At 37.6% G+C, this 13,826-nt stretch overlaps 1 protein-coding gene across 12 annotated transcripts in view; it reads left to right on the plus strand.

The window, feature by feature from the left end:
* Positions 1 to 365: 365 nt before the first annotated feature.
* The window catches only part of Pbp45 (proximal sequence element A Pbp45), a 15,227-nt gene continuing 1,766 nt past the window's right edge, over positions 366 to 13,826 (plus strand). Inside the window, exons 1-8 of one of the 12 annotated variants that reach the window (XM_043011828.2) lie at positions 366 to 404; positions 5,921 to 6,675; positions 6,824 to 6,956; positions 7,593 to 7,739; positions 7,958 to 8,114; positions 9,846 to 10,011; positions 11,217 to 11,390; positions 11,643 to 13,826. The exon at positions 11,643 to 13,826 is cut by the window's right edge and continues 1,766 nt beyond it. In XM_043011828.2, the coding sequence (XP_042867762.2) occupies positions 5,970 to 6,675; positions 6,824 to 6,956; positions 7,593 to 7,739; positions 7,958 to 8,114; positions 9,846 to 10,011; positions 11,217 to 11,390; positions 11,643 to 13,826 (3,667 nt within the window). In that variant the 5' untranslated portion in view covers positions 366 to 404; positions 5,921 to 5,969. Of the gene's footprint in view, positions 1,041 to 5,920; positions 6,676 to 6,823; positions 6,957 to 7,592; positions 7,740 to 7,957; positions 8,115 to 9,845; positions 10,012 to 11,216; positions 11,391 to 11,642 lie in introns of all 12 variants that reach the window. The other 11 variants (XM_086548445.1, XM_043011827.2, XM_086548443.1 and 8 more) reach the window with 11 other exon arrangements.

Here is a 13,826-nt window from a genome sequence, read left to right on the forward strand (position 1 = left end):
TCTTGTTTTCACATGTTTTGTATATGATTAAAGTTGCCAGAAACTTATTTTTTATTTGCGAGAGAGTGATGACCAGGCTCATATATCATGCTTCAGTTATCCCTTTTATTCTGAAATCGATAATTATATATTCGCTTTTTATGCACTACTGAAAAAGCAATTCCACCATATAATTATATCCGATAACGCAGCAACATCTAAGCCTTGGTATGTCAGTGAGTATTTACGTGTGTAGAAAATGAGTTATTAATAGTTGAATAATTAATTTATATTCATTATGATACCAGACATCAGGGTAGAACTGAGAAATGTTCCAGTGTATTCCCTAATATATGATAACCCAGCGCTATCTCAACTATAGTATTGTAAGCGACCATCCTTCTGTTTATATGAAAAGTTGCCAGGTTGTAATATTTTTTCCTGATAACACATGTAGTTTACTGGATTACTTGACATTTTTATCAATCACAAGGTTTGTATTTATGGCTTGCAGACCAGAGAGAATTATACTTGAGGACCGCCAATAGGTGAAAAGTGACTAGTTTTGGAAATTCACTTAAGTGCAAGGAGGAACGTTGTTGTTGACTTTCAAAACTTCACTTTTTGATATAAAATCCATTTCAGATGATCAAAGGCACAGACGGAAATGATATTTCTTATGATACCACAGTGTAATTAACATTCGTGACAGAGCCAAGTTAAAGTGTGATTTTGCTTAATGTCTAGTATGTTAAGATTAATGCCTTTATTATTAGTTTTCAATGTAGACGGCGTGAGAAAAGACAAGGTAAATTACATTTGCCTTTTCTTACGCATGTGCTCTTATTTCCCCGGTAATTTCTCATGTTTTGTTCCTTTTAGCACAGTTTTCAGATTGATAAGTGTCACCATGAATGGTGTTATGTTCAAATATCCATGGCTTGCTTTGGTTAGGTAGGTTATGCATTGGAATAAAGTATGATTATGGTTTCAAGGTGCAATTTATGCAGGCTGCCCTTTAACAATAAACCCCACAGGACAAGCAGCTTTGTGAAAATCCCGTAAGACCACCTCTCGGTTTAGTTTATTGGGACTGTCCCACAGAAGGGGGAGAAGTTTTATAATTGAAAATGTGTCTTAGATTTTTTTTTCTTGTTTGTGTACTATTATTGTGCATTGTTTATACCACAAATTTGCAATTTACATTAGTTTTCCCAACTCTGTGTGTGTGTGTGTGTGTATCTGTGTCTGTGTATCTGTGTGTCTATGTCTGTGTGTCTGTCTCTGTGTAAAGGTAAATGTAACAAATAGGAAGAAATGTTTTATAAAATCTTATTCACAGTTCAATGGCACTACCAATTTTTATATTGGTGAAGAGAATATAGAGTTATCATACGAAAAAAAAGAAGCAGAAAATCTTTTCCCAAGAAAAATGAAGTTGAAAATTTTTCATAACATTTGGCAACATTTAAATATTTTTCTAATTCTTGTTTCTGATTGATATTAACCCATTGTGAACAGGAATAGATTTGTTTGTCCAGTCTCCAAGATGGGTTTTATTTCATAGCAAGGCAGCTTCAGGCAACATACCTTGACTATTCCCACTTTGTTTTAGTCACACATTGTAAAACTAGAGCCAGTTTTGTTTTAATTTTGTGTGTTTTATTTTGTTGAGAGAATTATATGAAACTGTTGACTAAAATTGTAGTATGGGGTATTGCTGTTTTATAGGAGTACCAAAAGTAATTTTATTTTTTTGTATTTGTGTTCTGTCATGAATGAATACAAAACGTATATCCATCCATAATGAAGTTAACATGAAGAGGAAGGAAACCGCTGCTTATGGCTGAGTGCCACTGTAAAATGCATCCCTACTGGCACAGGGGCACATTGTAGACACTAGGCATGGTTTAAAGTCACCTTCCTCTTCTTGCTTTGCCTGCACATCGTTCATCGGTGATACTTTAAGAACAAGAGGTCAGTAATTTGCTGTGTGTCATAGTTCTCTAAAGATAGTACTTGCTAAGTACTTGCTAGAGACAGTGGATGGGTGCTATTCAAGGTTTTCTTTCCTGCTGGTGCCCAGAGAAATTGGTACCATCTGTGTTTTAGATTTTAATTGAAACAACTTTGCTTAACCCATTGGAGCTGGTTGACGTGATAGCACGTATTGTGGGTTTCGCGTCAGATGCCCGTGATGAGCTATGAGGGGAAGCCGCGTGCTCGGGTAGAGCGAGCGGGCAGCCCAGGCTCGCGGCTTGTGCGTCCGAGAATCTCGAGGCGTTAGGCTTATGCGTTCAAGAACCCCGGTATTGCGACCGTGCAAAGCCGGAACGGCCCTGGCGTGAATGGGTTAATATTGTAGCCAATTGTCATCATCGCTCATTATTCATGGCACGATAAAATAACAGTGATCCAAAATGTCAGGCCAAAGCTCCTGAGTCATGTATGTCATGACACCCATCTGCAATGGATTTAAAAATCCCCCTTTATCTGTGTAATAACATTTCTTGAAGACATGTCAGTTGAGTTGTATTAAATTAACCTATTGCACATAGGTGTCATGAGATACATGATACATGCATAGGGTTTTGGCCTCACGGGTGGTGTCATAATGTCCATAATGATAGTCGTCATGCCATCTTTAATGTTGAGGGAGAGTGGACTATGAGTATTAACTCTATTTGATTAGTGATGAGGTAAATTTCAAAATGTATTATTTTAAATGCCATAATATTAACCCACACAGGACGGGTGGTACAGCATGTGTACCGTGCATTCAAAAGCCCAGTTGCCGGGCGGCACAGTATTGTGCCAGCCATTCAATTGATTTAGGCCTAATAATTCGAACGCCCCGGCATTTGGACATTCAAGGCTAGAATTCCCCCGTCGGGAATGGGTTAAGCAAAATGGGTTTCACCTAAAATGTAAAACATAAATGGCACCAATTTCTCTGAGCACCAGCAGGAAAGGATGGCACCCATCCATCCTCTAGCAAGTACTAACTTCAGGGAACGATGACACACAGCAACATGCTTAGCTTTTGCTTTAAAGTACTGGTGATGAGGGATGTGCAAGTATAATGAGAAGAGGAAAGTGACTCAAACCATGCCCAATATCTACAATTTGCCCCTGTGGCAGTAAGGCTGCCTTTTACTGTGGCACTCACAATCATAAGCACAAGTTTCCTTCCTCTTCCCCATATATTCATATTATCATCATTGTGGATGGTTATTTGTGTACTGTCGTGAACAAATATGAAAAAATAAAGTTGCTTTTTGTCATCTTATAAACTTGCAACACTTCTATCATATAAAGAAAATAATGAGCTGATATGAACTTATGTCATGATTCTAGTTAACTGCAACATTGACAGAGCTTGTCATATGACTGATGTCTCATAATACAATATAATGCAAAATAATCATGAACACTAAAATAGCTTTAGTTGAGTGAGTGAGAGTAGGAAAAGTCGTGATATGTCATGTGAAGTTGCCTCAGTCTAAAATAAAATACATCTGGGGTACAGTGTAGGTGGCACTGGTGCCTGTCATGGGGATTGGGCAAGCAAATATATCCCCATCTGCAATGGGTTGATACAAGAAAATAACTCGCTAAAATTGCTACAGGAATATGAGGGATTTGTTAAAGGTGCCATGAAAACTAATACATCTTACTAATTTTCTTGTATATTTTCTCTCTTTGAATTATGAGATTTAATTGATAAGGCAAACTAACTAAAGTCATGTATGCAGAAAGCTGAGGTAAGCCTACAGTCACTTATCAAAGACACATCTCTGGTGTCTCAAGCAACTACCTAGGCCTATATACATTTTGTATATATACCAAGGCCTATATACATCATATATATTCCAGTAAGATGAAGCATGTAGACCTCCCAGGTGATTGTTAAGATAAATGAGCAATCCAAGCTCTTATTTTGCTAGAAAATATATGATGGATGTTTGATGGCCCTTGCAAGAGCCTGGTAGCACAGATGCATTGTGGTCTGAGGAGTCCGTCCTAGGTTCCAAAATCACAAAGATTAGGGACTGAAAGGCAACCCACTAGCATTTCTATGGTATGAGAGACTGCAATTGTTGTTGGTAAAAGGCAAGGCAGTGTAATTTAGAGTTAAGAGGAAATCATTTTGACCTTTAGAAGTTCTGAAATTATTTACTGGTTATGTCTTGAATAAGAAATTCCTTTAAGAAGATGGCAGTGGCTTGTGATTTTGATTAAAAATTCTCAAGATCAAATTGGCCAAGTACACAAAACATATGTGTTCACTATAACTATGTAAAGAAAGTCAAACTATGTTGAGTATACTATACAGTGGGACCTCTAAATCCAAACTTAATTCATTCCAGCTGAAATTCGGATAGGGAAATGTTCAGAATTCGAAACTATTTTCCTCATAGGAAATCATAGAAAGTGAATTAATCCATCCGTGGGCCCCCAGAACTCATTATTTAGACACATTTAACTACAAATATACATGATTCAAGGTAAAAATAAGATGAGCAATTGCCCCAAGTACCAGATAATGATAATGATAATAACATGAAATAATTGTAGTAGCATGAAAATATCTGCATTTACTTTAGTAGAGAGTTCTGATGGTGCAAGTGGAGGCTGGAAAGAGGGAAGGAAAGATGTGATTGCAAAGGAAATATGAACGATGTTAATACTATGTTGGCGATCCGGTTATAGAAATATATTCAGAATTAACCCCTTGCCGACGGGGGATAGATTTGCTTACACAGGCTCCAGGATGAGTTTTATTTCTGATCGAGGCAGCTTCTGCAACATAATTTGATTTTTCCCACTCCCTTTTAGTCACTCATTGTAGAGCTAGAGACATTTTTGTGTTTTGTTTTGTTTTTGTGTGTTTTACTGTTTTTAGAAATTTATATCTGTCATATCACAGGCTCCATCAATTCTGCAGTTGACTAAAATTGTAGTTCAGGGTCCATATCAACTCATTTTTTTCTTTATACTCAATATGATAGAAGTATTACTGTTTTAGGGGGGGACAAAAAGCAACTTTATTTTTTCGTATTTCTGTGCTGTCACGAACAAACACGAAACTTATAACCATCCAAAATGAAGAGGTAGGGAAGAGGAAGGAAACTTGTGCTTTTAACAGTGAGTGCCAGAATAAAAGGCATCCCTACTGGAACAGGGGCACATTGAAGGCATTGGGCATGGTGTAAGTCACCTTCCTCCTCTCATTCTGCCTGCACATCTTTCATCTGCGGTACTTTAAAGCAAGAGGTCGGCAACTTGCGATGTGCCATCCCTCTATAGAGATAGTGTTTGCTAGAGACTGTAGATGGGTGCCATTCAAGGCTCTTTCTCCTGCTGGTGCTAGAAGAAAGTGGTGCCATCTAGGTTTTGGAAGTGAGTTGAAACCCATTTTGCTTATTCCCGCCGGCACTGTTTCGTCTTTGCATGGCTGCAATGCTGGGGCTCTCGAACGCATAGGCCTAAATCAATTATACGATTGACAGCGCATGCCGGCACCCGGCACTATGCATATTACATAATCGCCGTCTGTGGACGGTGGCCGGCGGTATCGGGTTAAAGACAAAATTTTCTTAAACTCACAGTTCAGAATTAGAGTAGTTTGAAAAGAGTGGCATTTGGAAATAGGGTGCACAACCGGAATAGTAGTAAAGACTGTCCTAATATTTTCATCACCATCATTTTTTTTTTTTTTTCCATTTTCTCATCCTTAATTCATATATTTTTTAATTTATTATGTGACCTTGTGTCTCAGTTGTCAGATTTTTATATCATTTCAACATATATATTAATGTAATCCTTAGCAGTTATTGATTTATTTACTCTCAGTGAATGAATGTCTATTTTCTCAAATTTCTTCATATTTATTTATTTAAGTTACCTTGGCACATATTGATTACTGTGATAATTTCAGATCACAATGAATTAAGTTGCATACGAGAGTGGACACAAAGCAGCATAAAATGCCTGATGATATTGTACAGAGTGCAGAAACAAGAAAAGGAAACAAGGATGCAGGAATTGACAAGAACTTTGCAGCTATGGAATCCAAAACTGTACACAATAACAGGACGCCCTCCAAGGAAAATATGGTCCCCAAGGAGGAAGAGAAGCAGGGGGTGGATCAGGGGAAAAGGATGCGCAGCCAAAGAAAGAGAAAGCGACTAGAAAACTACAAATATTACTGTGATGACAGTGATAACATGGACCTTTCTGATGACTCAAGTAGTCAAGAGTACAAGCCCTCTGAGGAAGAGAGAGATGAGGATGAGAGGGTCAACAGTGCAAAGAGAAGAAAGAGTATGGCTGGCAGTAAGACAATCATGAAACCTCCGAGGAAGGTAGCTGAGAAGAGCAAGCCAGTCCAGAAGAGACGTATGAAGGCTAAAGTGGCGACATTGAAAGACACAAGCACGAGAACCAATTTGGACATGCCAAACATCTTTAATGAAAGCACAAGTTCTCCACCAGTAGAAATGGTTAGGAAAAAGAAGGGCAAAGGGATTTCAGCCAAGAGAAAAATAGCAGTGAGTGACAGAGAAGATTCAGAGAAAGCAAATGATACTGCTGAAGAAGAAGATGAGTCCAGAGTCATCAGTACTGGCAAAAATAACGTTCTAAAGTTGTCCAACAAAGGTTCTAAATATGGCCAGCCTTACTCCATTACGGGTAAGTGATTTTCATCATCTCTGTAGTTTTTGATATTTAATAGAAAGTTTTATTTTGTTTTTGTTTTTTGTTTCACTACCACTGTTTTCATTATTTATTTACACTAAATCTCTCCTTAGCTTAAGGACATTCCTTTTAATCTTTACAGGGAGTTGGTACATTGCTTCAGGCTATTTGGAGGACCTGTTGGAGCTCCTACATCAGTTTGAAAATGAGGAAAGCTGGAGATTTTCAGCTTTTTCTTCATGCTGGAAAGGAATGAAGTTTTCCCTCATATATAGGTAGTGTATGCAGTTGCCTGTATTTTGATGTCCTTTTTCATATGAAAAGCTCTATGTATTTAATATTAGTATTTACATTTGCATTTGATATGGTAGATATTAGGAGTTGAGGTGTAGAAAGGAAAGAATGATTATGATAATGTAGAGTTTTTTGTAATATATTTTTATATAAAAGAAATGAATGTGGTGATCTGAAGCTCTGCTTAGATACTCAGATATTTTCTGACTTACTTAATATGCATTTCTCAGGTAGTACTGAAGTAGCCTTTATGAAAGTGTATGCAGTACTTTATACCTTCTCTCTGCAGTTGCCCAAGTGCCCACAGAAAAAGAGAGTGAAAAAATGTATAAATGTGTGTTTGTCCTATTCTTTCCACATAAAAGTATGGCTGAACAGGTGGCATTAGGAAACTTGAGTAACCCTATTGTACTCTACAAAGTTATTACTGATGATAAATATAGTGTGTGTGTGTGTGTGTGTGTGTGTGTGTGTATGTATGTATGTGTGTGAGTGAGTGAGTTGGGGGGGTGGGGGTATGTGGGTGTTCTTATGTGTACACAATAAGATATAATCCTTTCTGCGAACTGACATAAAACCCTAGCATTTGTGTTTTTATCTTCCCCTTTCACCCACAGGGGCCGTCAGAGTTTCAAAGAGTTGCTGGAGTTTTCAGAAGAAGTTGCCGACATCACCAAGCGATTCCTAACCCCTTCCCAGAAGACGAAGATGAGAGTGGGGGCTCTCTATACCTTATATGGTATTTATTATAAGCATCCAATGAGGTAAGAATAATAAGTCCCTTCATGTCTTGTTTAGAACTTTTATGATATATTGAAAGGAAAGAATGAGTCGGTTGTTTTATTGTTGACTATTTATGTGTGTGTTATATGTGACAGACTAATGGCACACATTGATATTGAAAGATTATTTATCTTTTATGAAACAAGAGTGTTTGAAAATATTGAATTTTTGATAATTATTCTCACTATTACAATCCCAGGCAGTTCTTTAAGATTCGTCTCGTGAAGGAGGAGTATTATCACCTAAAAGATTTGATTGAGCCCTTCCGTTACAAGGCAGAGAATCCAGACCCGGCTATCATTTTCCGCACTATGGAGATAGATGGCGTCTTCCATCATACTGCTACTGCATATGAAGTAAGTAAGATGAATTGAGAAAGATAATTCATTGATGAAATGAGTAAGTAATAGCAGAGTAATAATACATTATTAAAGTCAGCATCTATTTTGGCTTTGGCATTGTCCTTGATTTGAAGGGGGGGAAAAAAAAAAAAAAAAAAATAGCATCCTGTAGAATCAAATGGGTGAAAATCCATCCGAGAGGCACAGCACAGCATTGCAAGAGACCCCACACATGGAGGCTGCATGTGCTTGTTATCTTCACGGTGGGAGCAGCATCAGGCAACTAATGTGCCCGGCATGAATGGGTTAACCCTGATTTTATTCATAATCAGTGAAGCATATTTTTATCATGTTCTGTGACTTATTTTTACCTTATCTGAGAAACTACACATTATTCAAGGTTCAGACAATGACACCATAGAATTCAGAGTGGCTTTTATGTATCAGAAAGCCACTACACTATAATTAAATCAAAGAACCTAAAAATGACTTAATTGCAGTTGCTGCAGAGGCAGGTTTAAATCTGATTTAGTTTTTAAAATCTCATATGAATTATATAAATCAACTTTTATATTGTTATTTGTTTTAACCTGATTCTCTTTAAAACCCTGAAAGTCATGTTATTCTTTGCTTTGTGATTGCATGTAAAGGAAGTCGAAAAAAATAGTGGAGAATGAATTAAATGGATAAGAACATAAACCTTCATATAGATTGATAAGTAAATGCTTTCTGTTGTACTTCTAATGCATTTGATATGATAAAGAAATAAAATCAATAATTAAATGAGTGATGATAGAGAAAAGCTGTAGGATAGTTTATGAAGTTAAGCCTTTTGTTACACTGGAAGAGAAAAATAGTGTGAATGAAGAGGAAAAACATTATACAAATTAAGAATACAAAAATTTTCATTACACTCTTACTATATATAAAGTAAATAAGAAAAAGTAATGTAAATGATAATGTATAAATAAATAAAGGAAAGGATTGGATGAATAAATACCAGTGAGCACTCTGGAAAAACATCAGAATTCTTTCTAGATCTTATTCATAAGACTTTAGCGTTATGAAAAATATCCTAGGCCACAAGTATGTAATATCAGAAAGTAATCCAACTTTAAGGGTTTAAATGTTTTCTTGAAATACGTAAAAGCAAAGGTAAATGTTATGATTAACAGCTTCCTATTTTTGTCCAGCTAAAGACATCAGAGAATGCTTTTCAAGATGTAACATCCCTTGTGGGTATAGTGTGATAGTGTCTCATTCAAGCATAATGTCGTCTAGACCTATGTGAGGAGAGAGACATTCGAAAATGCTGCCAAATGTTACTGTGATATAGTTATAGTCTTATGAAAATTGCATTAGACGTTTATTTCTTTCGTTTACATGTCACTGTATACTTGATGATATTATCGAACATTATTGTCTTCCTTTCATGTAATGTATAGCACAAGAATGTATTGTTTTCTACATGTTATACTTGCTGTTTCACTCATGTAATGTTGGAACCGGAGGCTTTTTTGTTGTTACACGAGAGACAACGGCAGCAATGAGACCCTCTCTTTATTTTGTGCTCCAGCTCATTATTAAAGTTCTTGCATATTACTCAACAGTGTGTTTACTTCAAGCCCTCGATTGTGCATTCATGGACTATAGCAGGTAGAAGTGACAACCCTTAATAACATCCCTAAAGAGGAAGAAATTATTACAGTTCAGTTGTGCCCAACCATTTACCTTTGCACTTTCCAGATGTGCTTGGACTTCCAATCTGCCGAACGTGAGGAAGTTGGCCTAAAGTATGAGCTGCAGCATATTGCCACCACATCTGCAGTTACCCTCGCCATGCCCATGGATGTCCTTGAAACAGACGATGCTCTGATGCAACATTATGATGCGCTCAAGTCTACTGTCTTAAGTAAGGCCGCTTCCCTTGGTAACATGCACATTTTTTTATTTTTTCCTACGGTATTGATTATTTATTTCTTGTTCTCCTTTCCTTTTCTTCTATTCCTCTCTCTCTCTATCTATTTATCTGTCTCATTTAACCCAATGATACCAGGCTATCTGTTGGCTTGAGTGGACTACATTGCAAGGATACAATTTTTGTTTCTAGCTACTGTGGCAAGTGCTCCACTGACTGCTTGCCATGCTCCTGGCCAGTCACATAGCCTTTTACTCTTATTTATTCCTTTGTTTGCTTCGTAGGTGCCTCAATTTTTGTATCAGATTTTGTCTCATTATGTTGAGCTTGCTTGCTTGCTTTTTTTTTGGGGGGGGGAACATTTTTGCAACTATATCTTTATTTCACATTTACTCATTTTACACATTTACTTATTTTATGGAAGAGCTTTTTTCTTGCTTGTAAGTTTATCAAGATTGTTAGACATTTTTGTAAAGAGGAAAATAGGGTTTTGTTACTTTTTCAAAACTTTGTCATGAACAGTAAGATGATAATGTATGTAAATTCTATGTAAATACTTATGTGGGGGGATAAAGAATTAGTTATACAATCATGAGAGGGTAGCAACACAGGCTGAGGCCAGTGTTCCCTTTACTCCAGCAGCAATTGGAGATCTGCTAAGTCAGCCAATTCAAGGAAGGGCTAAGCAGGAGAGGCTGACTATGATTATACAAACCTCAGGTGAGGTTTTACTACATAGGACAATTTCTCAAAAAGAAAAAAAAAAAATTAGGATGATTATAAATATCATTATCATTATTACTATAATACGATATCTGATCCACAATAGAAAGTGCATGATGTGTGAATGCAGGCGAGTGTAGTGGGGAGCTTATGTATACATTCACCCTAGTTTAATTGGGTTGATTATCTCTTTGTCCCTTTCATTGTCATCCTCATGGTTATGCCAATTTTCCTCACTTATTTTTTCCTTTTCCTTCTCCCTTCACTTATTGTTGTTTTTTGCTTCTGTATATTAGAACTTCTTTAGATAAGGTCACTCTTCAGGCCACAAAAAAGTCCCATATTTACTCATAATAAGCAAATAGCACTGCATTGTTGTATTTTCAACATCAAAATGTATTTGAAGTTGAGGTGATTATACATAGACTACATTACTGAAGGAGGCATAAGGATTTGAATAAGTCTTTCAACTCCAGCAGATACGAAGACACCATCAGCAAAAGCAGTATCAATGGTCGACAGATCAGTCACATCAGAGGTAAAGAACGCTGTCCTGCAGTTGAAGGAGGATCTCTTAGTTGCTGTTGGCTTGAAGAATCAGGCTGAACCTGCCAGTGGAGCTCAACAGACAGACGGAATATCTGATATAGGTGAGCTCTTTCTTTAGGTTTTGGTTTCCAGGATGTGCTTTGCTTAGTAATGTTAATGCTGAAATAGATGTAAAGGTATGAGATTTTTTAATCATTTTATGATACCCAGTAACTTGGAAGAATTCTCTAGGGTATGATAAAAAGCAACTTGTTTTATGCAATTTTTTATACATTTTATAAGATATGCTCAGGTTAGTTATGCAAGCCTTGTAGTCTGTGATAGAAAATTATTAATGCAGAAACTTGTTACAGGGAGACGACGATCTGAAGTCCGAAATAAAGCTGTCAGTGGAACCACAGCTGAAGGATACTTGAAGAGCCGAGGACTCGTTGCCAAAGAAAAATGCGGTGCTATCCTAACGACAGTTGAACATAACATCTGCAGGGGGAAGAGAAAACATAAGACTTATTGCGAATCCCCAAGAGAGGTTGAGGCTGCTAGCAATGAATGTGATGCAAACAAAATATCCCTCAGCAATATCAAGAAAAAAGCACCAAAATCATCCCGCAATACTGTCAAACCAATGCTGGTGGCAGATGAAAAGGTTATAAATTTCATGAAACCTCCATCAGCTGAGGTCACAAATGCTCCTTTGAGACCAATGAGATCCACAGAAGAAGTATACAAAGCCAGGAGAAACCAATATGAAGATCCACTGTCTAATGAAGAGGAAGTAGATGACCCGCCCGAGATGAGTGAAGGGGACAATTCATGTTGGGAGGACATATCCAGCCCGGATCACAAGAACATCAGTAGGAAACAAGACCTTGTTGAGATGCCCAAGGTGAAGAAACAGAGGAGAGGCAGGCAGAAAATCCTTTGCAAAGCAGTAGAAGAGGCCAAAGAGTATGAGAAGAAAAGGAGGAGTACATCTCAGCGTGGAAGACCAAGGGGGAGGCCAAGGAAGGACTCTATGACCCTGACCTCAAATTTCACACAAACAGATAAAGTTGTTCAGACACACGTCAACAGTCAGATTACAACTGAAACATCAGGCACATTGCCTCTTAAGACAGAAGAGAAACAAAGTAACAAGGGGAATGGTGTCAGGGATGACCTTGATAAAAATATTATCTTAAATGTACAGATATCCACTAATGACAACCATAACCAGTCAAAGAAGTTAAAGATCATGAAAGCTGATTGGAAAGCTATTTCTGAGGATGAAAAGAAGCTTTTTACATTAAAAAAGAAGGTACTTGGTATGATGTACCCAGAGAGAAAGATTACAGATGATGACATGAGAGATACTTACACTGAGATGACAGTTATGGAAATGCCTGTCAAAGAGGTAGAAAATGAAGATTCTTCAAAATCTCCTCTAAACATGCAAGGGCAAAATGAAGTCTATGGTAGCGCTGTCAAAAAAAAGGGAGTATTGATGATTCCAGTGAGAATGGGTGGCAAGGTACGTCTCCTTCCAATGCTAGGCTCTAAGAAGGAACAAGAAAAGGTCAGAGAATCACTCTCAAGAACTGACACCAATATCCCTCTTGACCCTGTGCAAGTTTGTAACATGTCTCTGGATCCTACATCAAGTGTGATTTTACCTAATCTTCAGAAAAATAGCTTCCAGAATACAGATCCACTAGATTTACAACAAAAGGAAGTCTATCAGAAAACAGATTCAGCGATGGAATTAGGACCTCCATCCTCTGAGCTAGACCCTTTAAGCTTTGACCCACCCTATTTAGAAAGCCTTCCAATAAGGAGGAGGGAAGCCTCATATCAGCAAGTCACTCCCGAAATCACGCCCATAAAACAAGAGATTAGAGATCATGATAGTAAGGAGAATGCCACAGTGAAACGTGAAAGAAGAGGCATAGCATATAGTGCAATGGATTTGCTTATGAGTGATGATGGCTGGAGAAGTGATGAGAGTACTGATGTACCCAAGGATTCAGATTTCCAAGCAGAAAATGTTTACCTTTCTGAAAGTCAAGTCACCAACAGTGATTCAGCTTTAGGTTCTCATGACAAGTGTCCCTCACAAGAGACCCAAAAGATTTTAACAAGTACAAAGTCCAAAAAATCTTTGTCATGGGTGATGCATCCAGATGACCCTCGACCTAGCAGCCCACCATCTCAAGTACCTGCCCTGCCAATCATGCAGAATTTAAATACAATAGAGCAAGGACAGATGAGTAGATGCCCAGCACAAATACCTCCACAAAACATACATTGCCAACCTGTTACCATAACCATGCCTCCATTTGTTCCATGCCAGCAGATAGGCACAAGTCGTGCCTTTGTATCCTCCCGGGAAACATTTCAATGTGTAACTTTACTTGCACAAGAAGTACCAGGGAGTGTCTTCAAAACACAGTATTTAGTCAGACCTCAGAGTACAGAACAATCCTATAGTAATCCTGTGAGTGACATACCAATTCCATCAACTAGTGGTGACTATACAGAACTGCAGGAAACTCCTAACA

The sequence above is a fragment of the Penaeus japonicus genome, unplaced genomic scaffold (assembly GCF_977035675.1).
Source record: "Penaeus japonicus unplaced genomic scaffold, GWHDUDI00000001_assembly GWHDUDI00000020, whole genome shotgun sequence".
Lineage (NCBI taxonomy): Eukaryota > Metazoa > Arthropoda > Malacostraca > Decapoda > Penaeidae > Penaeus > Penaeus japonicus.